At 32.2% G+C, this 26,565-nt stretch overlaps 2 protein-coding genes, 2 long non-coding RNA genes and 1 pseudogene across 5 annotated transcripts; 2 read left to right on the plus strand and 3 right to left on the minus strand.

Moving 5' to 3' along the window:
* Positions 1 to 3,831: 3,831 nt before the first annotated feature.
* Positions 3,832 to 6,921, minus strand: LOC145100833 (rab GTPase-activating protein 22-like). The gene is made up of 11 exons (XM_079037959.1): positions 6,324 to 6,921; positions 6,035 to 6,130; positions 5,828 to 5,931; positions 5,516 to 5,688; positions 5,341 to 5,421; positions 5,096 to 5,218; positions 4,865 to 4,953; positions 4,611 to 4,716; positions 4,426 to 4,523; positions 4,065 to 4,316; positions 3,832 to 3,960 (listed from the first exon to the last, which is right to left on the minus strand). Exons 1-11 carry the CDS (start codon positions 6,420 to 6,422, stop codon positions 3,871 to 3,873), a joined length of 1,311 nt encoding a protein of 436 aa, XP_078894085.1. The 5' UTR covers positions 6,423 to 6,921; the 3' UTR covers positions 3,832 to 3,870.
* Positions 6,922 to 10,524: 3,603 nt separating this feature from the next.
* On the minus strand, positions 10,525 to 13,847 carry LOC145100834 (uncharacterized). 2 transcript variants are annotated; one of them, XR_013705268.1, is made up of 5 exons: positions 12,812 to 13,847; positions 12,634 to 12,712; positions 12,089 to 12,205; positions 11,576 to 11,722; positions 10,525 to 11,433 (listed from the first exon to the last, which is right to left on the minus strand). It is a non-coding gene; the product is annotated as an uncharacterized LOC145100834 (long non-coding RNA). The 2 variants fall into 2 exon arrangements; XR_013705266.1 differs by having other exon boundaries at positions 10,525 to 11,722.
* A 708-nt stretch (positions 13,848 to 14,555) lies between these two features.
* Positions 14,556 to 15,307, plus strand: LOC145100835 (uncharacterized). Its single transcript, XR_013705269.1, has 2 exons — positions 14,556 to 14,948; positions 15,027 to 15,307. It is a non-coding gene; the product is annotated as an uncharacterized LOC145100835 (long non-coding RNA).
* A 445-nt stretch (positions 15,308 to 15,752) lies between these two features.
* Positions 15,753 to 17,752, minus strand: LOC145100836 (uncharacterized). The gene is made up of 3 exons (XM_079037960.1): positions 17,382 to 17,752; positions 17,059 to 17,308; positions 15,753 to 16,697 (listed from the first exon to the last, which is right to left on the minus strand). The coding sequence occupies exons 2-3, from the start codon at positions 17,231 to 17,233 to the stop codon at positions 15,883 to 15,885; spliced, it is 990 nt and encodes a 329-aa protein (XP_078894086.1). The 5' UTR covers positions 17,234 to 17,308; positions 17,382 to 17,752; the 3' UTR covers positions 15,753 to 15,882.
* A 4,336-nt stretch (positions 17,753 to 22,088) lies between these two features.
* Positions 22,089 to 25,137, plus strand: LOC145100837 (rab GTPase-activating protein 22-like; annotated as a pseudogene).
* Positions 25,138 to 26,565: the final 1,428 nt, after the last annotated feature.

Consider the following 26,565-nt stretch of genomic DNA (forward strand, 5'->3'; position numbering starts at 1 on the left):
TGTTATCACATTAATCATACGACATATTCAGTGTCATTCTTGTGTTCTTTATTACATACGTATTTAATATCCTGCTTAGAATCATACGATCCTAAAAGAACTTTGTTCTAACAATTGGTATGTAATTCTATTAGTGTTTTATGATTCAAGTACCCCATAACATGCTAGTTAGGAAGTAAACCTTGGAAAATTATTATTTGCATGTATTTTATAGAAAACATGGATCCAAGGTTTCTAGGGTTGCATGTACACCATAGGAGTGTTAGAATGCTGAAAACCTTTCAGTTTCGTATTAGGTATGTTCCCCTAGTGGAGAGGGAGATGTTGGATCAAGAGTATTTGGATTTGAGGCAAACGACGAATTCGGTGACGGCGATCACCAAGATGTTTACTAAAAGGGCTGTTTTCTGTCCTGAGTATGCTACTACAGAGTAGGCTCAGATGGCACGATACTTTAGCATGCTCAAGACTGACATTCGGCAGTTTGTGTCTACTCAACATTAAAGTACCCTCTCTGAGCTTTAGGATGCCGCATGGAAACGGGAGATTGAGATTGAGACTCAAATGAGGGAGCATAGGTAGGCTACCGTTCAGTCATAGCCTGCAGTGAAGTGGTTCTAGCCCGATGATTCACAATCTAGGGGGTATAGGGGATGTAATTGTGGTAAGTGCGACAAGGTTCATGAGGGTGTTGGTCGGTTTTCTTCTGGGTGCCACTAATATGGCGGGTAGGGCCATATTTTGAGGATTTTCATTAGCAGGGCCTTGTACTGAGCACCAGGATTTGTTATCACTGTGATCAGGTTGTCCATGTGAAGGCAAATTGTTCATTGCTTGCTGCAAGACCGGTGCAGCCTCCATCCCCGACTACTCTAAGGATTACGAATGGACGCCAGGGCAGAGCGAAGCCCCCGAGAGCTCGAGGTCGTGCTTTCCCGCTCACGGTAGAGGAGGCCAAAGCTGCGTTGGATGTCATTACTAGTATGTTTCCATTTATTATTCTGTCGAGATATTTATTTGTATGCTTATGATTGTATTTCTGTTAGGTACCTTTTTAGTGAACTCCTTGCCTGCTCTTGTCCTTTTTGACTCGGGTGTGAGTCGGTCTTCTGTGTCTCATTCCTTCAGTATGAGTTTTGATATGTCTCTTGGAGAGTTGGAGTGTCTGTTGTGATTTTCCATTGCCAACAATCACGGGATTTCTGCATCAAGCATTTTTTGGGATTGTACTTTGGAGATTTTCGGGGTGTCTTACCCGATCGATTTGATCCCTATTCCTATGAGGGATGTATGTATGATAATAGGGATAAATTAGTTTAGCAAATTTGGTGACATGATAGATTATGAGGGGCAGCGAGTTATAGTTCAAACCCCAAGTGGGGGAGAACTTATTATTTATGGCGAGGGTACCAATGTTGGATCAGCCTTTTGTTCTGCTGACAGGGCTCAACAGTATCTACAACATGGATGTTTGGGATATCATGTTTATGTGACTGAAACTCGGGTAGAGAAGGGGGTTTCAGTTTCAGTTGTACCTATAGTCAGAGAGTTCCCAGATGTATTCACAGATGAACTACCCAGTGTGCCTCCCGCGAGGAAAATGGAGTTCAGGATTGATCTGATTTCTGTGACGGCCCCGATTGCTAAGGCGTTGTACCGATTAGCACCACTAGAGATGCATGAGTTGTCCTCTCAGCTTCAGGATCTGTTTGGCAAACAGTTTATCAGACCGAGCAGTTCGTCTTGGGAGCACCGATCTTGTTTGTGAAGAAGAAGGATGGGTCTCACCATATGTGTATCAATTATCGGGAGTTGAACAAGTTGACAGTGAAGAACCGTTACCCACTTCCACGGATTGATGATCTCTCAGATCAGCTGCAGAGTGCATCTTGGTTCTCCAAGATCGATTTAAGGTCATGGTATCATCAGATGAAGGTTAAAGATGAAGACTTAGAGAAGATAACGTTTTAAACTCGTTATGGTCATTAGGAGTTCGTGGTGATGCCGTTTGGGCTCACCAACGCACATTTGGAATTTATGGATTTGATGAATCGAGTGTGCGAGCCAATGCTTGATCGTTCGGTCATTGTTTTTATCGATGATATCCTGGTCTATTCCAAGACCAGGGAGCAGCATGAGGTGCACCTTCGAGAGCTTTTGGGAGTTTTGAGACGGGAGAGGCTTTATGCCAAGTTCTCGAAGTGTGAGTTTTGGTTACGGGAGGTCCAGTTCTTAGGACACCTCGTTAACCAGAATGGGATTCTGGTCGACCCTACCAAGATTGAGGTTGTTATGCAGTGGGAGGTCCCAAAGTCTCCTTTGGAAATCATAAGCTTTCTAGGTTTAGCAAGATATTATCGGAGATTTATTCAGGATTTCTCCAAGGTTGTTGTACCTCTTACTTGTCTAACGAAGAAAGGCATGGATTTTCACTTGGGGCTGAGCAACAGGCTGCGTTATTTTTTTTTTTTTTGCTAAAGAAATGCTACGTTATCAATAAAAACAGGCTATAACAAGTCATGCTCCTTTTAGAAGGTAATATAGACTTTAAGCCCTTACAAAACTAACAAAAAAAACGAAAAAGAAAGAAACATAACATAAGGAACTTTTTATAGGAACGAAATGTATATTTTCAAAGTGTAGGGGTCAAAACGAAATGTTTGTATTTAGAGGGTGTTTGGCATTCCTTTTGAAATTACTTTTTTTTGAATTTTGGCTTTTTTAAAAAGTCAAAAGTTTAAAAAGTTGTTTGGTAACTTCAAAAGATCTTTTAAATTGATTTTTTGAGAAGAAGAAAAATGAGGTGGTTAAGAAGTTACGAATATGTGACTTTTACTAACTTTTGGCTTGTTTCCCTTTGCACCCTCAAAAGTTTACATAAACACATTTTAAAACTTTTTTTTGGAAAAAGAAATAAATCAAAAAGTCGTTTTCTAAAAAGGACTTTTTAGTTTAAAATGCTATCCCAAACACCCCGTGATTTGAGTTTTGTATATCTCACGGGGGAATCGACGAGAGCTCGGTTGCAGCTATTGAAATGGCGGAAGGACAAAAACTTAAAATTGCCCCAAAACGAATAAAGTTTGATAAAATTATGGAGGAGGTGGAAGAAGATCGAATCAGTCTGTTACCAGATTGCTTGCTTCTTGAATTCCTCTCTCGTTTACCTTCTACAAAATGCACCATAAGAACAGGTACACTCTCCAAACGATAGGAACATGTATGGACTTGTCAATTTTGAACGAAATGTTGTTAATCAATCCGGTTCGGATTTCGTTTTGATGGTCAGCAAAACCCTACCTCAATGTCGCCAAATGAAGCTCAAGAAATTCAGAGTGCACACCACTTATGATATTCGATTTGAATAACAACTCAACAGTTGGATTCGTTATGCTATAAGTTGCAACATTGAAGAGTTTAATTTAACGTTTTTGAATTTGAAATGGGGAGTTAAGTTTCTGTAAGATAAATTCTTCTTAACCAATTCATGTTTCACTGATATCACATTAATTATACAAGTAACAAACAAAGTTGATAAGAAGTTTCTTTTATTCATAAAGAAATATGTTGTATAATTTAGTCATCTTCATGGTTTCGCATATACAGAATACTTTATGTAGTTTAATACACATTGCTTCAATAAGAATCAACTGTAATTGTACACAACATACATTAGTAGTCTTTACAAATTACAAACAAAAATTGTCTCCAGCCTCTATCTTTCATCATTAACACAAGTCAAACATTCAAAACTCATCATCTTGTTATGAAGCTACCTTTTCCAATTTCACCTAAAACACAACCAAAATTCATCAAAAAACTAAAAAAAATCCCACACTTTTTATAACAATCCATCAAGAACCAACAAGTTTATACCTTTTTCAGATACTTTTTATGAAGTTTCATAGCCCCCGAGCAAGATTTCTTAGCATCCAAATTCCCAGAAGTGTCATTCAATATCTGTCAAAAAAGATGAATCAATCAATCAAGAAACACATCATCATGATGAAAATGTTGAAGGAAACTTTTTTGTTGTTAATAAATGAAAAAGAAAAAGGTTTGACCTTGACAACATCATCGAGTCCCTTGGCTTCTGTGAGCAATTTGACACTTTTCTCCTTGAGGACACTTGCAACAAGAAACACAGAAATGGGGAGAGTTTCTTCATCTTTAGCCCCACTTCTCAAAATTTCCCTTTCAAATTTGCCACATTGTCGTGATGATTTTGGTTTTGCTTTAGCATCTTCAGGTCTATCAGAATCAGGTTCCTCATATAAATTGTAAAGATCAGGATCATACTCCAAAGCCCACATCATCTGTTTCAAATTCATTAAGTCATGTATTGAGTAAAATGGCTAAATGAGTAATGATGTTTGTCTGAATAAAGTTTGGTGTCTTTATAAGGTTATTATTATTATTTATTACCTCCCATAAATACAAAGAATCACCAAAAGAAAGTTCTCTTCTGAACAAAACCATAAGCATTCTGAATGCGAATAAATAATCACCACCACCTAGGTGATCTGCATTCGTGTTAATATTAGTTTTTTAGCATTTTTATTATTATAAAAAGTAAATGTAAAAAGGTTAAAAAGTTATTAAGAAAGTACCCAAGTGTTGATGAAGCTTAGGGTCAACAACTTGAATAACATTTGCTAAATTGCAAAGTTGTGACTCAACCCCAACAGATGCCCCTACGCATTTGAAATTCCCTCTCTTCAAACCCATAAATAAAATCACATTTAATTTCTTGAAATACAATCATTAATTCATTACTCATAGCTTTACAAATGATAATACGTTAGGGTAAATGAATATATATATATATATATATATATATATATATATATATATATATATATACCAATCTACGCATTAAACGTTCAAAGCACCAAAATGCATCTGCTTCATCTTCAAGAAGCATAATCATAGGAGAACAAAGATCACTCATTCCTGTTTTGATACGTTTACAAAACATACAAATCATAATTAGAATCTTTCACATACCATTTTCAAAAGGGTGTTACAAAATATAATAATAATAATAATAACCTTCAAGAAAAAGAAAATTTTAAATGATTAAATCAACATCCACCTTGACCATAACCGACTTCTTTATCAAACCAAGCATACACCGAAAGAACATCCCACAATTTTGACAAGTTCTCCTGCTTTTCATAAAACACAAGTGTCCTATCTGTTCGAACCACATCAAGACCTATTATAAATAGTAAAATCCAAAGATAAAAAAAACACTACATTATAATTATTAAACAATGTTGAAACTTGAAAATGAAATGATTTTAAAACATGTACATGATAGAATCTTTGTATATCAACCTATTTGATGTAGGGTAAGTTTCCATTGGATTATCTTATTGTCTTCTTCCTTTGGGACAAATATTTCTTTGCCTGAATTGACTACAATATATGAAATGTATGCATTAGTAAAAGTGTAAAACCATTTAAACAACTATTAATTTGTGACATTTGTCAAAAGGGGAAAAAAGATTACTTGTTGTTTGAGTTGTTGGTGTCATAAGTTTCTCAGGGTTTGCTTCTAGAAGCACTATTGGATCTTGAGTTGGGGTTCCATCTTCTGTTATTACAGGAGCAGTTATAAACTTGCCACTTCCAACAAGTGGAAACATGTATGTGCATAATTCTTTTAGTCTTCCATATTCTTCTCTAAAATCATAAAAACGAATATATATATATATATATATATATATATATATATATATATATATATATATATATATATATATATATATAAGTGATCATCATAAAAAAAAAAAAGAATTATAAAGAGAAAATACTTAAATACCTTCTTGTTAGGCGTATCTCTTTTCTCTCCTCATATGTACTCTTGGGATCAAAACAACCGAGTAAAAATTCCCATACTTCTCCTCTAATCGTTGGATGTATCCCCTGATTTATATCAACGATTCAACAAAAAATGTCAAATTAAGTACAAATTTAATAGAAATTTCAAATTTACGTTAGTAATTTGGTTGGGAAAATAAAAACATACACCACGATAAATTCGACCAAGGGTTTGGCCTATATCAAGATGACCTTCTGGACTGAATGCTGATTGCCACTTCCTTACACTAAGAGTCTTCCCCGACTAGATAAACATTTTACGAATTAGAAGCCTTAAAAAGAATCAATTTAAAACGTTAGGATAAATCAAATTCCAATTTGTAATTTTAAACATGTTCGTCGTCTTCCTCGTAGATCCAACATGAAGAAAAGAACTTTTAGCAATGAAATTGATTGGTATATATATAAATATGATTATAGAAGAGATATGGGTTTACCTTGATTTTAAATTTGGTTTTAGGAACATCGGTGCATTCAGCTCGAACTTCATAATATGAATCTGTTGGAAGCCCTGGGTCTTTCCACAATATATTCATCCTCTCTTGTTAACTTATATCTTCAAACAAAACTTGAAATTCGTGAGTTTTTTTTTTGTTCTTTGAATCGATCCAATTGATTCAAGAATGGTACACCCCGAACCGTAAAACACCTGACGAAACACAACCCAGATGAGATCTTGGTGGGAATACCCAAAGCGACAAACCTTTCTTGTTTTCTCTTCCTTTTCGTTATCAATTATGGGGTTTGTTTGTCTGTTTTTCAGTTTGTCGATTTGAGCAGAGTTGGGTATATGTTCTTCGTTCTGGATGGGTGGAGGCAGCGGTTGTGGTGGTGGTGGTGGTGGTCGGATGGTGGTGGTAAAATGAGCGGAGTTACCGCATTTTCTGATCTGCTAAAGCTTTTTCCGAGAAGAAGATCATTATTCTCAAATAATTGCACGATTTTCCTTCTTCTGTGTTGAGTTGTGGAGCGCAAAAGACGTGAGAATGTGGGATCGAGGAATGTGAGGTCCGGCCACCGTGTTTCGGGGGGAGGATTCGTTCGGTCGTTCGTCGCATCTCATTGTATTAAAGCTGCAGAAAATCGATGGAGACAAGAAGGCCAGAGAAAGAAACGAGTGTTTTGATTGCACGCTCATGTGGGCACGTGTTTGATGCGAGGAGTTTGAGCATGAGTCGTCTAGTTGACCCATTCATAAAAGGTGCCGTCGTCTTCGGGTGTTGCTATTGGCACCCGGTTTATGGGTAAAAACCACCGTCAAAAACCATTTTGACTTTGACTTTGGTAAAATAATTTAATTTGACTAACGTGTTTTGATTTTCTTCGGACCTTATCACACAATCAATTTATATAAATTAAATAATTTTAACATTTTTCTCCTTATAGTTAAAATATATATTTACTTTATATCATTTTCTATTTAAAAAAATTACTTTTAGTCCTTCTTACTTTAATTTAGTATATATTGATAGTTCAACTTTTTCTCACATATTATATATATATATATATATATATATATATATATATATATATATATATATGGTCCCTATGATTTTGTGTAATCTACGAGTTAGGTCCCTAAATTTTTTCTTAACTCGGACAATCCCTATTATATCTTTTTGTTGTATGCTTAATCCGACCTAAAATGACTGTTATTATCTTATTAACTATTTTAATTAATATTTTATTTACAAACTAGAAAAGATTCCCCAGCGTTGTCAGGGTCAGAAGGTATTGCTTTGTAAAGTAAAGTAGCATGTTGGTTGCTTTTTGTCCGTTAATGTGAGGGTAATTTGGTCTTTTCAGGTAGTAGGGACTGAATTTGTCACCATGGGTAAACCATATGGACCATTTATGTAATTTTGGCGGTGGTGATGGTGGTGATGATGGCAGATGGTGGGTGGGTTTATTGTATTGGGTGGGTATTTTCTAATAAATAAAACATTAATTTAAAACCAAAAAGAGAATGTTAAATCAGGTAAACCACAGGGACCAATCGTGTAATTTTGTCTAACAATAATAATAATAATAATAAGGGACCATTTCTGCCAAAAGACTAAATACTAATAATATGTAATAAAAGAAGAGGGTTATGAAAAAATCAAACCAAAGTGAAAGGGTTGTTTGTGAACAAAAACATAAAGATGAAGGGTCAATGTTGTAAGATGGAAGACCAAAATTGACAAAAAAATGTGTCACTTTCCTATTAAAATCTTTCATAACTTTATATATATATATATATATATATATATATATATATATATATATATATATATATATATATAATAACTATATTTATATTTATGGTCATTTAACTTACCCATCGGTTAAGGAATAATAGTAGATTAATACGAGTTTAACCAATATAGAAATTAAAACAAAATATTTATATGAAAATAATCAAAGATAAATAAAAATATAATAATTATTATAGTTTATAACAAATCCATTTTTTATGTATAGATAAATAAAAATACAATAATTATTTAATGTTGTTTTTTTTCTCTATTTCATTATATCATTAGTTTATGTGTTTTATTTTTTTTAATTCAGCCTTAAGAGGTTTTATTGTTACTTTTTAAATGTGTAATCTTAACTGTTATGATAAACAACTACCAAAATAATAATTATATTTTAACAACTGTTTGTTAAAAGAATAATCTTAAATAAATTCACCGTTTATTAATACCTATTAAGTATATATTGTCTGAAATAATAAAAAATTCTTTTCGTATTTATTTTAACAAAAGAAATATGATTCAAATTAAAATACGAGGGGATTCTTTTTAATATTTCAAATAATACATACTTATTGAGTATTAAAAAGTGGTAGATTTTATTTAAGATTATTCTTTTAACAAATAATTATTAAAATATAGTTGTTATGACAGTATAATATTTGTTTTTTCTTATATTTAAGATTATTTGTTTAAAAATTAACAATAAAACCTCTTAAAGCTGAATAAAAAAAAATAAAACATATAAACGAATGATGTAAACGAAAAACATATAAAAAAAATTAAATAATTATATTTCATATTTGATAGTTATCAGAGGTTCTATTTTAATTAGTTTATTCGAGCATATATATATATATATATATATATATATATATATATATATATATATATATATAAAATGTGGAAGAACAAAACTTAAAAAAAAATATTAAATTGTATATTTGATTATAACGTCAAAAATATTAAAAGATTTTTAAACCCAAAAACAAATATTAATAAATAAATGTAAGAATAAATAACAATACAACATAATAATAATAATAATAATAATAATAATAATAATAATAAAATGTTAAATAAAAATGGAAAAGAAAAAGGAAGAATAAGTTAGTATTTTTATATGAAACAAGGACCAAAACTGTAATATTTATAAATCGTAGAGATGTAATCTATTAATTTTAAACTAAGGACCAAAACTATGAATCAGACCAAAGTTCAAGGACCATTTCTGTAATTTATTCTAAAAAAAAACATGAATATACTTTTGAAACGGACACTGTTTGTCGTTAATTATTACATGATTTTTTAATTAAGTTTACTGTCAATGGTTTTGAATCGGTGGTTGTGACTTTTTATTCCGGTATCTTTAAAATCCCCCTATCTACAGCATCTTTATTGAACAGTTTTCTTCCCACCCCATCCAACTATCAATTTATCAAACGTTAATTAATATTAACATTTTTACCAGTTAAAACATATTTTTAGTTTATATTATTTTCTATTTAAAAAAGTTTGTTTCAATCCTTATTACTTCAATTTACCATACATTGATATATATATATATATATATATATATATATATATATATATATATATATATATATATATATATATATATATATATATAAGTAGTCGTTTACCCGCACTAAGCGACAGGTGTGAATAATGGAGGAAGGAGGGGGTGAGTAATCTTGTTTTCAACGAATTTTTTCATTTTGACAGGAATACGTTGTTATATAAGTGGCCTAGGAGAATAGTTTTAGGAGAATAGTTTCCTTTTAGCAATTAGATTCCTTTCGACATGCAGGCGGTGGATGGTAAAATTTTTCGTTTAAGTGAATAGTTTCAAGAGTCAATTATTTCTATTGTGCAATGAATATTTAGAAAACATTCTATCATCTTTTAATTAAATCAACGATATTTTAAGGTTATTCCATTAAGTACTCGATTTTTTTGCCATTAATGTTTTAGATTTATTCTATTATTTTATAAGTAAACTTTTATACCCTAAATAGTTAAAAGGTTAAAAAAAAATATTTTAGTGATTGAAGAATTGGCTCACCAAAATGCATGTAAATTCCATTTTCTTTTGCTCATTTTAATGTTATACACCACTTTGTTAAATTAAATGGTTGAAGTGGTAACAAGATGAATAATCCTTACAACCGTTACTAAAACCATATAACTAACCGGAGCATGTCACCATAAATAACGCTCTAATTCTTTTTTATTGTTATTTTTTGTGTATATAAAGCTAACCGGAGCATATCACCATAAAAGATACCATAAAAGATAGTATAAGGAACTAAAAAGACCACATATACAAAACAACATTAATAAAACAAATTTTAGAGAGGGAGGGGGGGGGGGGGGTATGCAAATTGGCAACAACCTCACCATAAATAAGTTTTTTTAACAGGAAAGAGGATTGACCAAGTACAGAAATATTAAAAAAAAAACATTTAAGAATTATGATTTTCTAGAACAAGGAACACAACACCATTTAAAAGGACATATATTTATCATGCAACCACCCCATCGGAAGAAAGGTCCCAAATGATCTCCAATTGAGTGAGGCAAAGCAACAGAAGAACGAAATTAACCAACTTTAACATCAGGGACAAAACAACATTAGGAGCAAAAATCGTCCAAATATGGTCTCCAATTAGGAGAGGCTTCCAACTATGTTTCAAACATGTATAACTTGTATCTTTCACCAATAAGCATGGTTCACTGTCAAGATCAACATCATTATGATCAACACATACCTAAAAAGAGAAATAAACATTAATCCATGAAATAAAATTAAAAAAACTAATAAATCATATGTTCCCAATTCTTTATAAATGATTTATTAAATTTTAGTAGATGCTTCTACTCTATTACTTTATAGCCCAAGGCTACCATAGGATTTGTGTGTGCAAGATAAAATCAAAATACTTTCATTTCTCCGATGAGGTCAAATGCAAGAAAAAGTAATGTATTGAGAGTTAAACAATAACAACCTACTTCAGTATTTTAGGAATTATTAAACCAATCGAATATACTCATATTAACATATTCAAAGTACTATGTTATAATTACCAAAACATCCTACTATACTCAAATTCATAGATTCACGGCTTCAATAAATAGCAATTTACTTTTGCATTTCCACCAAAGAGCCTCGTCGCTGATAAGTTTCTGAAATATCCTCAAAAAAAAGTTAGAATATTAGAGCCTTCTTAAGCATAAGGCAATTCCCATGTCACCATCTTCCTCTAAACTGTGGATGAACCTAATATTATTCCTGGTTATGTCCTCCCACCTGTATTGAGGACACAGAAGCCTTAACTCTCAACCAATCTCTAACCTTCCATTCCATATCAGATAATTTGCTCATAAGTCATATTTGTTAAAGAACATAAAATTCCCTTAAAAAAATTTGAAAGATGTGTTTGTTGATTTACCTTAAAGTCCTCTAGTTTTTCCATGTCAAAAGGATCAGCTTGCCATGGTTTGGAATCTCATTATTAGGAGACCATCACTTTCTATCTCAATAGTTCTTCCAACACTGTGATGTGTTTCACCATCCCAAGCATACATAGGCTCTACAACTAATCGCTTCACGCATCAGACATTTTTCAACAAAAAAATCAAACCTCTACTAAGTCATTAAACAATAACAAAAAAAAAAAAAAAAACATTAGCCCTAAAACATTTTTTAAAACCGCATCAGACCTGACTTGCTACACCAAAAATAATACATTTTTTTGACACCGGCATTAAGCATCAGACCTTAAAATTCACAATAGACAAAAAAAGAACTTAAATGTACACTTCCATTAGAGCTTAATGATGAGAAACATAAATTGTTTTGTCTATTTGCAAGTCAAAATCATCTCATCCAAATGAAAATGGAATCCTACAACCTCATGAGTTACTTTAAGACCAAGTAATTGTTGCTATCATCACCATATTACCTTAAGACAGGCTTTCAATATCCTTTTACAACATGGTCACTACGTCTTCTTATCATGGAAGGACTGGGTTTTTCGATGCATACTTATGTTTGGCTACTGTCTGCTGAACTGACCCTCCTGCCAAAAGACACAACGACCAAATTAAAAGGCAAATCACAAATTTAAAACTAAAGAAAATCTAAAATTCCATTTTCGATTAGAACCCAAATAATAAGGTTAAACAGCTTCACTTTGGGACAATTGAGGACTTTAAACAAATAAACACATATTGAGCAAGTGAAACAGAATCCAAATGAAATATTTTTTATGCTGATATTTTTGTTTTTCTAGGAGATAAAGGGAGAGGGAGGGATCGGTAGGGATCGGTTATTGCTTTTATTGTCCCTTTGTCAATTGTTTCAGTAGCTGGTATTGCCCCATGCCTAAGGTCCAATCCAACAGGGCCTACCCAGTTGGACAAGCTTATATTCATCAGTATTGATATTCACAAAAGAGTAAAAGAATATTAGAAAACAAAATAAAGAAACAAAGTTAAGTATAAGAACCTTGTATATTAAATTGCCACTCAGTTCCATGAAGATCTTTTCCTGTTACCCCCTGAGTAGGAGTTTTTTGTGTCACGTCCTGAAAATATAAGAATTTGGCGAATTGGAGCATGAAAAAGAGAGTAATGAAAGGGGTAGAGGGTTAGAGGTTACAGAACATAAGAATAAGAAAATTTACCAATATGTCTGAAGTTGTTAAGACTTTGTAGAAATTGTGAACAGTTGGCCTTAAAGCCTCAGTTAGGCATTCATTAGGAATTGTTTGATCACTTTGTTTTGTTGGACATGTTGCATCAAGAAGAAATATAAGCACCAAAACCATTCCCCTTGGTGGAAATGACCTGTCTTTGGAGGCAGTAACAAAAATTGACAACAACAGGAAGAAATTTAGAGCAAGTGTACTAAAAAACCGTATTAAATAAAAACAACCACACCATTTATCTTAGTTCTAGATCGATTCTTGTTGATTAAAACCCAATTTTGAAAAGATGAAAGCATTTTACCAAAATCCCTATCGGGATTGAAAGCTTTGGTATCCTTGAAATTGATGGGAAATATGAATTACATCGACTTTGAGTAGATAGAGAAAGGAGAATAATTAACCTGGATAACGCTAAGCCTCATTTACATTTCTCATTAATGGGGATAAATGTAAGCACCAGAAGATGACAGTGGTGGTCGTGAAGTCCATTTGTCTGAGAGAGAGAGAGAGAGAGAGAGAGAGAGAGAGAGAGAATATGCTGTCAACTGATGATTTGTGCGATGGTAGGTGGCTAGATTAGGGCTTCAAAAGTTACATCTTCATTACCATTTCCTTGAGTAGAGACACAAGTGTAACATCTGTACATTGTATTTTCTATTGGTCAGGTGGCGGTGGTGATTTAGACTAAAGAAATTGAGGAAGAGAGATCGAGAGATTAAGAGAGAGAAAAAGTTGGTGACTAATGAATGGTGCGATGGCGGTGGCTAGATTAGGGTTTGAAAAGTAGGATATCTGTTACCTTTTTCTTGAGCAAAGACACGTGTGCGTTTGTAGTTTTATGAAGAAAAACAGAGGTAGAGAAGGTTAACGGAGGAAGGAATGGTCGGTGACTTATTCCAGGTTGTAGCGGAAGCGTGAGGAGGGTGGTGGCACCGGAGGGCTGCCGGAAACTTGAAAGAACAAGGAATGAGACAAAAGAGGTGTGTGTTTTGACGGCTAGAGGAAGTTAAGGTTTAGTGTTTTCAAGATCTAAAGACAGCGTAAAGATACAACGAGGTATACTGTTAGAATGGAAGTTTGATAAGATTGTACGTTATGTTGTAATGGGTATACCTCTTAATTTTCAAGAAATTGGTAATATGTTTAATAATAGAGTAAATATATATATATATATATATATATATATATATATATATATATATATATATATATATATATATATTGTGTGGTTTGAGATAATCTACGAGTTTGATCATTAACTTTTTTTTTTAACTCGAACAGTCATTATTATAACTTTTTGTTGTGCGTTTGGTCCGAGGTTCTATTTTAATTTGTTTATTCGAGCAAAATATATTAAAAAAAATATTATATAATGTGACCGAACATAACTAAAAAAAAGGTATATTAAATTGTATGTTCGAATATGATGGCAAAAATATTAAAAGACTTTTAAACCCTAAAAACAAATATGAATAAATAAAGGTAAGAATAAATAATAATAATAATAATAATAATAATAATAATAATAATAATAATAAATTGTTAAAAGAAAATGAAAAAGGAAGAATAAGTTATTATATTTAAATGAAACAGGGACCAAAAATGTAATATTTATAAATCATAGAGATGCAATCTGTTAATTTTTAAATTTAGAAACAAAAAATGTGAATGAGAACGAAAGCTCAAGAACCATTTCTATAATTTATTCTAGAGAAAATTACACGGTTGGTCCCTATGGTTTGCTCTTACTTGCACGCTTCGTCCCTGGAAAGAATTTTTAACTCGGACAATCCCTATAACTTTATTTCGTTACCCGCCTAGTCCTTCAGTTAACTTTCCGTCTTATTTGGGGTTAGGAACTACTCACGTGAGTGGCACGCTGGGGGCATTTTTGTCCTTTCAACCCTACAACGGACTTAAAACTACTTCTCCTTCCTTCTTTTCTCAATCGGTGCTTCCAGTTCTCCTCTTCTACTCCATTTCTTTTGCTCGTGAAGATTGAAGATCCACAAAATTGATTATGGTGAAATGCAAGTGTGGAGCTGTAGGGATCATACGAACTGCAGGAACAAAGAGAAATCCTGGTAGGCCTTTTTATGCATGCCCTTTACAGGTATTGAGTTATCAATTTTTTTGGTAATTTCTAGGATGAACCCTAGTTTGTGCTAATCGAGGGTATTGAAAACTTCAGGGACCAAGAAGTGGATTTATTTCGTGGGTAGATGAAGAAAAGCATACGTATGAGGCTGAAAGCCAAAATCTTGAGCTTGAAATCCATAATGAAGAACTTCAAATCCAAAATCGTGACCTTGAAATCCAGAATGAAGAACTTGAAATCCAAAATCGGAACCTTAAAATGTTGTTAATTGTCAGTTGGATTTTGTTTTTTGGGATAATTGTTTACAAGTTGTAGTATTAGGTATTTCAGTAATGGTTTTTGGTTGAAGATAATCTAATGAAAGGGTAATATTAGCATGTTTGTATTGCTGCATTTTAATGAAATGGTATATTTAGGTACAATTAATAGTTGCAGTTTGTTGTCTTATAAAAGATTACAATGGATTATTACCATCTTGTATTGCTGGAATTGGGAGAGAAAGGGTATCCATTGGTACAATTAATAGATGCAATGCAACTATAATCTTTTGGTATTTTTCATTTAACATATGACCAAAAACATGCCAAATGAAATGACCAAAAAAACATGCCAAATGAAATGACCAAAAAACATGCCAAATGATCCATTATATAACATTAAATGAAATGACCAAACACATGCCAAATGAAATGTCCAAAAACATGCCAAATGAAATGACCAAAAACATACCAATAATTGATCCATTAGATAACATTAAAACAAAAGCATTACATAAGAGTTTAACCAAAAACAAATGTCTAAGTACCAACTGCAATTGTTTTGGTGATACTAAACACAATACAGTTTAATCAAAATACAAACATCACATGACATAATAGTTTAACCACAATACAAACATCACATTACATAATAGCTTAACCAAAATAAGAGCATCACATGATAAAAGAGTTTACAATGGATCCTTCTCTTTTCCTTTCTTCTTCTGTTTTCCTTTCTCATTCTCTTTTCCTTTATCCTTCTCTTTTCCTTTCTCATTCTTCTTTTTTCCCTTCTTCCCAACAGTTGGTAACTGCCCTTTGCAAGTCCTGGCATTGTGTCCTTTGTTGTTACATTTGGTACATGTAACAGTTTTTTGTGCTCTAGAAACTGTATTCCCTTTGATCATATTCTCTTTTTCTGTAGTTGACTTCCTTCGTTTCTTTTTTGGTCTTCCTATTGGGACATGGTGTTTTGGAGGCAACAAAGTAGTTGGACAAGGTGACTTAATCCACAATCTTCTACCATTTATCGGATCCACTTTGAAAGAGTACATGTTCCTCCAGGTTGATAGCCAATAACATTCATGAACAAAGGTTTCTGGAATACCAATTGCACCATTATTTCTCCTCATGTCCCAGATTGCAGATACAACATGTTTGCATGGCATTCCAGTTATTTCCCACTTCTTGCATGAACACGTTCGTTGATTCACATTCACTACACACTGATCTTGCCAAGGTCCACTCACTTGGTACTTCCCATTTCCACAAAATGATGCTGTATACTCCTCTGCCTGATCTTTGATCTTTTGCAATAGCTTGGTAGCTGTTGGAGTCAAAGGGCCTGTTGCTTTGTCAATTTCTTTTTCAACATTCACAATCCTCTTCATGATGTACTCCCGGATGAACTCTAAGCAATTGATAATTGGTGTGTCACGTCCGTCTATTATTTTGCTATTAAAGCACTCGCATATGTTGTTTATCACAATATCAGAATGTGCTCTCCCTATTAATTAATAGAATACATGTATAATTGGTTAGCAAACATTAGAGTATTGTTATGAACTCACTTAATTTAATGAGTAACCACAACAAGAACACAATGTAAACAACAGAATGCAAAAGAAAATAATTCCAGGTTAACAGAAAAGATCGATATCTCAATTCCTATCCCACTACCCTCTTATACTATCAGTCATAACAACTAAATAATATAAAATACCCATAATGCCCCTGTACCAACAAGATGCTCTTTATTTGATGATTACCCCAAACTACCCTTTATCTAAAATAAGGTGACCAGAGTGGGTGCATAACAAGTATACAACAATAGTTATCATATATTATAATATATAACATGGTCAAACCTGTAAAATGAGAACGTGCCCAATGTTGAGGTGGTATTTGTTTAAGCCACTCATAACATTCTTGGTTTAATTTTCTAACTTCTTCCATTTCTTTTTCAAACTCTTGCACAGTATATGTTGTTGAACAATTCCAAAGCAGTTCTTTAAACTTATCCCCTCTCCAACGTGACCTCATATTTTCGTGTATGTGGCGAACACAATAACGGTGCTCTGCACAAGGAAACAAATCTGCGATGGCAGAACTTAAACCCTACAAGAAAGATACATTATGTCAATGATTTCTTTTCCTTTAGATATTAGTATTCAAAACACAAGAAAATAACCTTTTGCCTGTCTGATATAAATGTAAAATTTGAATTTGAAGCCAACCCTAGGTCATCACCCAAGTGAGTTAAAAACCATGTCCAAGAGTTCAGTGTCTCAGCTTCAACCACAGCATATGCTAAAGGATATATTCCATTATTCCCATCTAAAGCCTGTGCAATACAATCCAATAAATAAAAGTAAAAAATAAATCAAAATATATGGTTCAACCACAACATAAGAGAAAATGTACCACAGCAGATAAAATTTGACCATGGAAAGGTCCTTTCATGAAAGCCCCGTCTACCCCAAGAAAATCCCTCTTCCCTGCTGCAAATCCTTGCTTCAAAGCACCAAGGCACACGTACACGCGTCTGAAGGTTCTTGTCTCAACATCAGGATTTGGTTCACTTTCGACATCAAGTTTGATAGTGGTGTCTGGGTTTTGAGTCTGCACTTCTAACAAATAATCTTGTAAGATCTTGTACTGAGTGGCATAATCACCCCTGATAATTTTTAAGGCTGCTTCTCTTGCCCTAAAGGCTTTCATCTTAGAAATATCTACTTTGTAGATACGTTGAAGTTGTTCCCTTAAAGCCTTGACTGGAATTTTTGGGTTTGCTTCCACCAGTTGTAAAATTTGCTTTGAAAGAAACTTGTAATCACAAGACCTAACCTTTCTTGTTTGAAGACATTTATGTTCACTAACATATGTTTTAACTGTCCAATCCTTGTCGCGTTTCCACTTACTGGCTAAAAGAACCCAAGGACACTTACCTTCTTCATTGACTACTTCTTGACCGGTCCCACCACCTAGGCTTGTTATGGTTCCCCTGCATACAACCCTTACTCTGTTTTTATCATTCTTCTCAAAATCCAACTCCCTTCTTGTATCTATTGCATGTTGGTTAACCATATCTTTAAACTCCTTTGACGAATTAAATTTCTGATATAAATAGAAAGGCTCACTGACTTGAGCATTTTCGTTCTCATGCGCCCTTCTAATAGCTTTAATCTTTTTGTTTCTTTCTCCTTCGATCCCATCATCCGATGAAGAGTCGGACAAGAAAAGTTCCATATCTATAACTTCAAGGTCTGCTTCATTCCCATCTTCTGTAACTACATGATTCTTTCTTTTAGAAGCACCTCCAATCCACTCAACATCTGGGTCAACATTCAAGTGGAATTCTCTCATGTCAACTTCAACATCATCAATGATATTGTCTTCGTCTAGAAGAAAGTCACCATCTTGACTCTCACTATCATCACCACTGCTATTATCATCACTACTATGTTCAATTTCAGTTTCCATGATGTTTGCATTATCACTTACCATGTCCACCTTGTCAATTGAAGGCTCATTTCTAGTAGGTGAAACAGGAGGGTTGTTTCTATTAGGCTCAAATGTCAACACATCATTAGGCTCAACTTGTGTATCATGCCATTCCAAAAACAATCTTTTTGGGGTACAATCAATCTCAACTATACGTACCTTAGATGGGTTTGGTGACATCGAGTATGTGTGTAATTTCGTTTGCCCGTGCTCTGTATACACCTCTATTAGCTTATGCTGGCCAACATATTTTGCTAAATGCCTTACATCATCATCTGAAGCTAAAGCAAACAAGCCAAAATCCAAATCGCACAGTGGCCTTCGAAAATGATAGTACATCTCCACATGTAGATTTTCATCGATATACCCAAGTTTCACCATCATGTCATCAATATCGTGAACACAGAAAGTCTCGATGTCTATTAAGTCAACGTAATGTCTCTTTCCGTTTACATACTTCCTTCTAGGAAAATCAGTAAACTTTCCACCATGGTTTAATAGCATGCAAAACATGGTCGGATGATCACCTATTAAGGAAATGCCCCAAAAATTTTGATTAACATTTGATTAGGGTTGTAGGATTTCACGAAGCAAATGCAAATAAAAACGAGATTAGGGACTAGGCGGACTTACCATATTGAAGACGAACTTCTGCTTCACTGATCATCCGTCCTCGTGCTTCACTTAAATTCCAAACCGGCATTGTTGATTATTTGGAAAAGCATACAAAGTTTTAGCTAGCGACTAGGGTTTTCGTTTGAGAGAAGAAAGGGAATTCGTCTGACAAGTGTGTGTTTGTGTGTGTTTTGGTTTGACGATGATCGGAATCGTAAAACCATCGGTCTGTATTCTAAATGGCGCTAATATATTGTAGGGTTGAAAGGACAAAAATGCCCCCAGCGTGCCACTCACGTGAGTAGTTCCTAACCCCAAATAAGACGGAAAGTTAACTGAAGGACTAGGCGGGTAACGAAATAAAGTTATAAGGATTGTCCGAGTTAAAAATTCTTTCCAGGGACGAAGCGTGCAAGTAAGAGCAAACCATAGGGACCAACCGTGTAATTTTCTCTTTATTCTAAAAAGAACATAAACTATTTTTTTAAAAGTGGACACGGTTATCATATCTACACTCATTACATTTTTAATAATTTTTTAATTGAATTACCATCGAGTCAAAACCACCGATTCAAACCATCCGATAAACTTAATTAAAAAATCATTAAAAGTTAACGACACACAGACAGTGTCCGTTTTTCAAAAGCATTTTCATGTCTTTTTAGAATAAATTACAGAAATGATCCTTGAGCTTTAGTCTGATTCATAGTTTTGGTCCTAAGTTTAAAAATTAACAGATTATATCCCTATGATTTATAAATATTATAGTTTTGGTCCTTGTTTCATATAAAAATACTAACTTATTCTTCCTTTTTCTTTTCCATTTTTATTTAACATTTTATTATTATTATTATTATTATTATTATTATTATTATTATTATTATTATTATTATTATGTCATTTATTCTTACATTTATTTATTCATATTTGCTTTTAGGGTTTAAATTTTTTTTAATATTTTTGATGTTATAATCAAATATACAATTTAATATTTTTTTTAAGTTTTGTTCGTTCACATTATATATATATATATATATATATATATATATATATATAAACAAATTAAAATAAAACTCCGGATAACTATCAAATATCAAATATAATTATTTAATTTTTTTTATATGTTTTTCGTTTACATCATTCGTTTATATGTTTTACTTTTAATATTTTTTTTAAGTTTTGTTCGTTCACATTATATATATATATATATATATATATATATATATATATATATATATATATATATATATATATATATATATGCTCGAATAAACAAATTAAAATAGAACTCCGGATAACTATCAAATATCAAATATAATTATTTAATTTTTTTATATGTTTTTCGTTTACATCATTCGTTTATATGTTTTACTTTTTTTTTATTCAGCTTTAAGAGGTTTTATTGTTACTTTTTAAACGAATAATCTTAAATATAAGAAAAAACAACTATTATACTGTTATAACAACTATATTTTAATAATTATTTATTAAAAGAATAATCTTAAATAAAATCTACCACTTTTTAATACCCAATAAGTATATATTGTCTGAAATATTAAAAAAAAATCCCCTCGTATTTTAATTTAAATTATATTTCTTTTGTTAAAATAAAGATGAAGAGAATGTTTTATTATTTCAGACAATATATACTTAATAGGTATTAATAAGCGGTGGATTTATTTAAGATTATTCTTTTAACAAACAGTTGTTAAAATATAATTATTATTTTGATTGTTGTTTATCATAACAGTTAAGATCACACATTTAAAAAGTAACAATAAAACCTCTTCAGGCTGAATTAAAAAAATAAAACACATAAACTAATGATATAACAAAATAGACAAAAAAAAACTACATTAAATAGTTATTGTATTTTTATTTAACTATACATAAAAACTGGATTTGTTATAAACTATAATAATTATTATATTTTTATTTATCTTTGATTATTTTCATATAAATATTTTGTTTTAATTTCTATATTGATTAAGCTCATATTAATCTACGATTATTCCTTAACCGATACGGTAAGTTAAATGACTATAAATATAAATATAGTTATTTGTAAATAAAATATTAATTAAAATAGTTAATAAGATAATAACAGTCTTTTTAGGTAAGATTAAGCGTACAACAAAAAGATTTAATAGAGACTGTCCGAGTTAAGAAAAAATTTAGGGACCTAACTCGTAGATTACCCTAAATCATAGGGACCATTTATATATATATATATATATATATATATATATATATATATATATATATATATATATATATATATATATATATATATATATATAATATGTGTGAAAAAGTTGAAGTATCAATATATACTAAATTAAAGTAAGGACTAAAAGTAATTTTTTTTAAATAGAAAAGGATATAAAGTAAATATATATTTTAACTATAAGGATAAAAATGTTAAAATTATTTAATTTATATAAATTGATTGTTTGATAAGCTGCGAAGAAAATCAAAACACGATATTTATTATCTTTAAGTCACATCAGTATCAGTCACATTAAATTAAATTATTTTACCAAAGTCAAAGTCAAAATGGTTTTTGACGGTGGTTTTAACCCATAAATCGGGTGTCAATAGCAACACCCGAAGACGACGACACCTTTTATGAATGGGTCAACTAGACGACTCATGCTCAAACTCCTCGCATCAAACATGCGCCCACAGGAGCGTGCAATCAAAACACTCGTTTCCTCCTCAGGCCTTCTTGTCTCCATCGATTTTCCGCAGCTTTAATACAATGAAATGCGACGAACGACTGAACGAGTCCTCCCCGCGAAACACGGCGGCCGGACCTCACATTCCTCGATCCCACATTCTCACGTCTTTTGCGCTCCACAACTCAACACAGAAGAAGGAAAATCGTGCAATTATTTGAGAATAATGATCTTCTCGGAAAAAGCTTTAGCAAATCAGAAAATACGGTAACTCCGCTCATTTTACCACCACCATCTGACCACCACCACCACCACCGCCGCCGCCGCCGCCTCCACCCATCCAGAACGAAGAACATGTACCCAACTCCGCTCAAATCGACAAAGAGAAAAATAGACAAACAAACCCCATAATTGATAACGAAAAGGAAGAGAAAACAAGAAAAAAAGTTTGTCGCTTTGGGTATTCCCACCAAGATCTCATATGGGTTGTGTTTCGTCGGGTGTTTTAGGGTTCGGGGTGTACCATTCTTGAAAGAACAAAAAGAAAAAAAACTCACGAATTTCAAGTTTTGTTTGAAGAGATAAGTTAACAAGAGATGATGAATATATTGTGGAAAGACCCAGGGCTTCCGACAGATTCATTTTATGAAGTTTGAGTTGAATGCACCGATGTTCCTAAAAACAAATTTAAAATCAAGGTAAACCCATCTCTCTTCTATAATCATATTTATATATATACCAATCAATTTCACTGTTTGCTAAAAGTTCTTTTCTTCATGTTGGATCTACGAGGAAGAAGACGAACATGTTTAAAATTACAAATTGGAATTTGATTTATCCTAACGTTTTAAATTGATTCTTTTTAAGGCTTCTAATTCGTAAAATGCTTATCTAGTCGGGGAAGACTCTTAGTGTAAGGAAGTGGCAATCAGCATTCAGTCCAGAAGGTCATCTTGATATAGGCCAAACCCTTGGTCGAATTTATCATGGTGTACGTTTTTATTTTCCCAGCCAAATTACTAACGTAAATTTGAAATTTCTATTAAATTTGTACTTAATTTGACATTTTTTGATGAATCGTTGATATAACTAAGGGGATACATCCAACGATTAGAGGAGAAGTATGAGAATTTTTACTCGGTTGTTTTGATCCCAAGAGTACATATGAGGAGAGAAAAGAGATACGCCTAACAAGAAGGTATTTAAGTATTTTCTCTTTATAATTCTTTTTTTTTTTTATGATGATCACTTATATATATATATATATATATATATATATATATATATATATATATATATATATATATATCGTTTTTATGATTTTAGAGAAGAATATGGAAGACTAAAAGAATTATGCACATACATGTTTCCACTTGTTGGAAGTGGCAAGTTTATAACTGCTCTTGTAATATCAGAAGATGGAACCCCAACTCAAGATCCAATAGTGCTTCTAGAAGCAAACCTTGAGAAACTTATGACACCAACAACTCAAGAAAAAAGTAATCTTTTTTTTTCCTTTTGACAAATGTCACAAATTAATAGTTGTTTAAATGGTTTTACACTTTTACTAATGCATACATTTCATATATTGTAGTCAATTCAGGCAAAGAAATATATGTCCCAAAGGAAGAAGACAATAAGATAATCCAATGGAAATTTACCCTACATCAAATAGGTTGATATATAAAGATTCTATCATGTACATGTTTAAAAATCATTTCATTTTCAAGTTTCAACATTGTTTAATCATTATAATGTAGTGTTTTTTTTTATCTTTGGATTTTACTATTTATAATAGGTCTTGATGTGGTTCGAACAGATATGACACTTGTGTTTTATGAAAAGCAGGAGAACTTGTCAAAATTGTGGGATGTTCTTTCGGTGTATGATTGGTTTGATAAAGAAGTCGGTTATGGTCAAGGTGGATGTTGATTTAATCATTAAAAATTTTCTTTTTCTTGAAGGTTTTTTTATTATTATTATATTTTGTAACACCCTTTTGAAAATGGTATGTGAAAGATTCTAATTATGATTTGTATGTTTTGTAAACGTATCAAAACAGGAATGAGTGATCTTTGTTCTCCTATGATTATGCTTCTTGACGATCAAGCAGATGCATTTTGGTGCTTTGAACGTTTAATGCGTACATTGGTATTTATATATATATATATATATATATATATATATATATATATATATATATATATATATATTCATTTACCCTAATGTATTATCATTTCTAAAGCTATGAGTAATGACTTAATGATTGTATTTCAAGAAATTAAATGTGATTTTATTTATGGGTTTGAAGAGAGGGAATTTCAAATGCGTAGGGGCATCTGTTGGGGTTGAGTCACAACTTTGCAATTTAGCAAATGTTATTCAAGTTGTTGACCCTAAGCTTCATCAACACTTGGGTACTTTCTTAATAACTTTTTAACCTTTTTACATTTTTTTATAATAATAAAAATGCTAAAAAAACTAATATTAACACGAATGCAAATCACCTAGGTGGTGGTGATTATTTATTCGCATTCAGAATGCTTATGGTTTTGTTCAGAAGAGAACTTTCTTTTGGTGATTCGTTGTATTTATGGGAGGTAATAAATAATAATAATAACCTTATAAAGACACCAAACTTTATTCAGACAAACATCATTACTCATTTAGCCACTTTACTCAATACATGACTTAATGAATTTGAAACAGATGATGTGGATGTGGGCTTTGGAGTATGATCCTGATCTTTACAATTTATATGAGGAACCTGATTCTGATAGACCTGAAGATGCTAAAGCAAAACCAAAATCATCACGACAATGTGGCAAATTTGAAAGGGAAATTTTGAGAAGTGGGGCTAAAGATGAAGAAACTCTCCCCATTTCTGTGTTTCTTGTTGCAAGTGTCCTCAAGGAGAAAAGTGTCAAATTGCTCACAGAAGCCAAGGGACTCGATGATGTTGTTAAGGTCAAACCTTTTTCTTTTTCATTTCTTAACAACACGAAAGTTTCCTTCAACATTTTCATCATGATGATGTGTTTCTTGATTGATTGATTCATCTTTTTTGACAGATATTGAATGACACTTCATGGAATTTGGATGCTAAGAAATCTTGCTCGGGTCTATGACACTTCACAAAAAGTATCTGAAAAAGGTATAAACTTGTTGGTTCTTGATGGATTGTTATTAAAAGTGTGGGATTTTTTTGGTTTTTTGATGAATTTTGGTTATGTTTTAGGTGAAATTGGAAAAGGCAACTTCATTACAGGATGATGAGTTTTGAGTGTTTGACTTGTGTTAATGATGAAATATAGAGGTTGGAGACAATTTTTGTTTGTAATTTGTAAAGACTACTAATGTATGTTGTGTACAATTACAGTCGATTCTTATTGAAGCAATGTGTATTAAACTACATACTGTATTCTGTATATGTGATACCATGAAGATGACTAAATTATACAGTATATTTTTTTATGAATAAAAGAAACTTCTTATCAACTTTGTTTGTTACTTGTATAATTAATGTGATATCAGTGAAACATGAATTGGTTAAGAAGAATTCATCTTACAGAAACTTAACTCCCCATTACAAATTCGAAAACGTTAAATTAAACTCTTCAATGTTGCAACATATAGCATAACAAATCCAAGTGTTGAGTTGTTATTCAAATCGAATATCATAAGTGGTGTGCACTCTGAATTTCTTGAGCTTCATTTGGCGACATTGAGGTAGGGTTTTGTTGACCATCAAAACGAAATCCGAACCGGATTGATTAACAACATTTCGTTCAAAATTGACACGTCCATACATGTTCCTATCGTTTGGAGAGTGTACCTGTTCTTATGGTGCATTTTGTAGAAGGTAAACGAGAGAGGAATTCAAGAAGCAAGCAATCTTGTAACAGACTGATTCGATCTTCTTCCACCTCCTCCATAATTTTATCAAACTTTATTCATTTTGGGGCAATTTTAAGTTTTTGTCCTTCCGCCATTTCAATAGATGCAACCGAGCTCTCGTTGATTCTCACGTGAGATATACAAAAATCAAATCACAGGGTGTTTGGGATAGCATTTTAAACTAAAAGGTCCTTTTTAGAAAACGACTTTTTGATTTATTTCTTTTTCCTAAAAAAAAGCTTTAAAATGTGTTTATGTAAACTTTTGAGGGTGCAAAGGGAAATAAGCCAAAAGTTGGTAAAAGTCACATATTCATAACTTATTAACCACCTCATTTTTCTTCTTCTTAAAAAATCAATTTAAAAGATCTTTTGAAGTTACCAAACAACTTTTTAAACTTTTGACTTTTTAAAAAAGCCAAAAGTAAAAAAAAAGTAATTTCAAAAGGAATGTCAAACACCCTCTAAATACAAACATTTCGTTTTGATCCCTACACTTTGAAAATAAACATTTCGTTCCTATAAAAAGTTCCTTATATTATGTTTCTTTCTTTTTCGTTTTTTTTTATTTTTATAAGGGCTTAAAGTCTATATTACCTTCTAAAAGGAGCATGACTTGTTATAGCCCGTTTTTATTGATAACGTAGCATTTTCTTTAGCAAAAAAAAAAATCAACGCAACC

This window comes from Lactuca serriola, chromosome 4 (assembly GCF_051521515.1).
Source record: "Lactuca serriola cultivar US96UC23 chromosome 4, Lser_US96UC23_V15, whole genome shotgun sequence".
In the NCBI taxonomy this organism is placed as follows: Eukaryota; Viridiplantae; Streptophyta; class Magnoliopsida; order Asterales; family Asteraceae; genus Lactuca; species Lactuca serriola.

Excerpts from the sequence above, each read along its gene's own strand:
- LOC145100833 (XM_079037959.1), bottom strand. The coding sequence starts at position 6,422 with ATGAATATATTGTGGAAAGACCCAGGGCTTCCAACAGATTCATATTAT. Across the intron at positions 5,422-5,515 it reads ACCAACAACTCAAACAACAA|TCAATTCAGGCAAAGAAATA; the intron begins GTAATCTTTTTT and ends CATATATTGTAG. Across the intron at positions 4,317-4,425 it reads ATTCTTTGTATTTATGGGAG|ATGATGTGGGCTTTGGAGTA; the intron begins GTAATAAATAAT and ends AATTTGAAACAG.
- LOC145100836 (XM_079037960.1), bottom strand. The coding sequence starts at position 17,233 with ATGAGGTCACGTTGGAGAGGGGATAAGTTTAAAGAACTGCTTTGGAAT. Across the intron at positions 16,698-17,058 it reads GGCACGTTCTCATTTTACAG|GGAGAGCACATTCTGATATT; the intron begins GTTTGACCATGT and ends ATTAATTAATAG.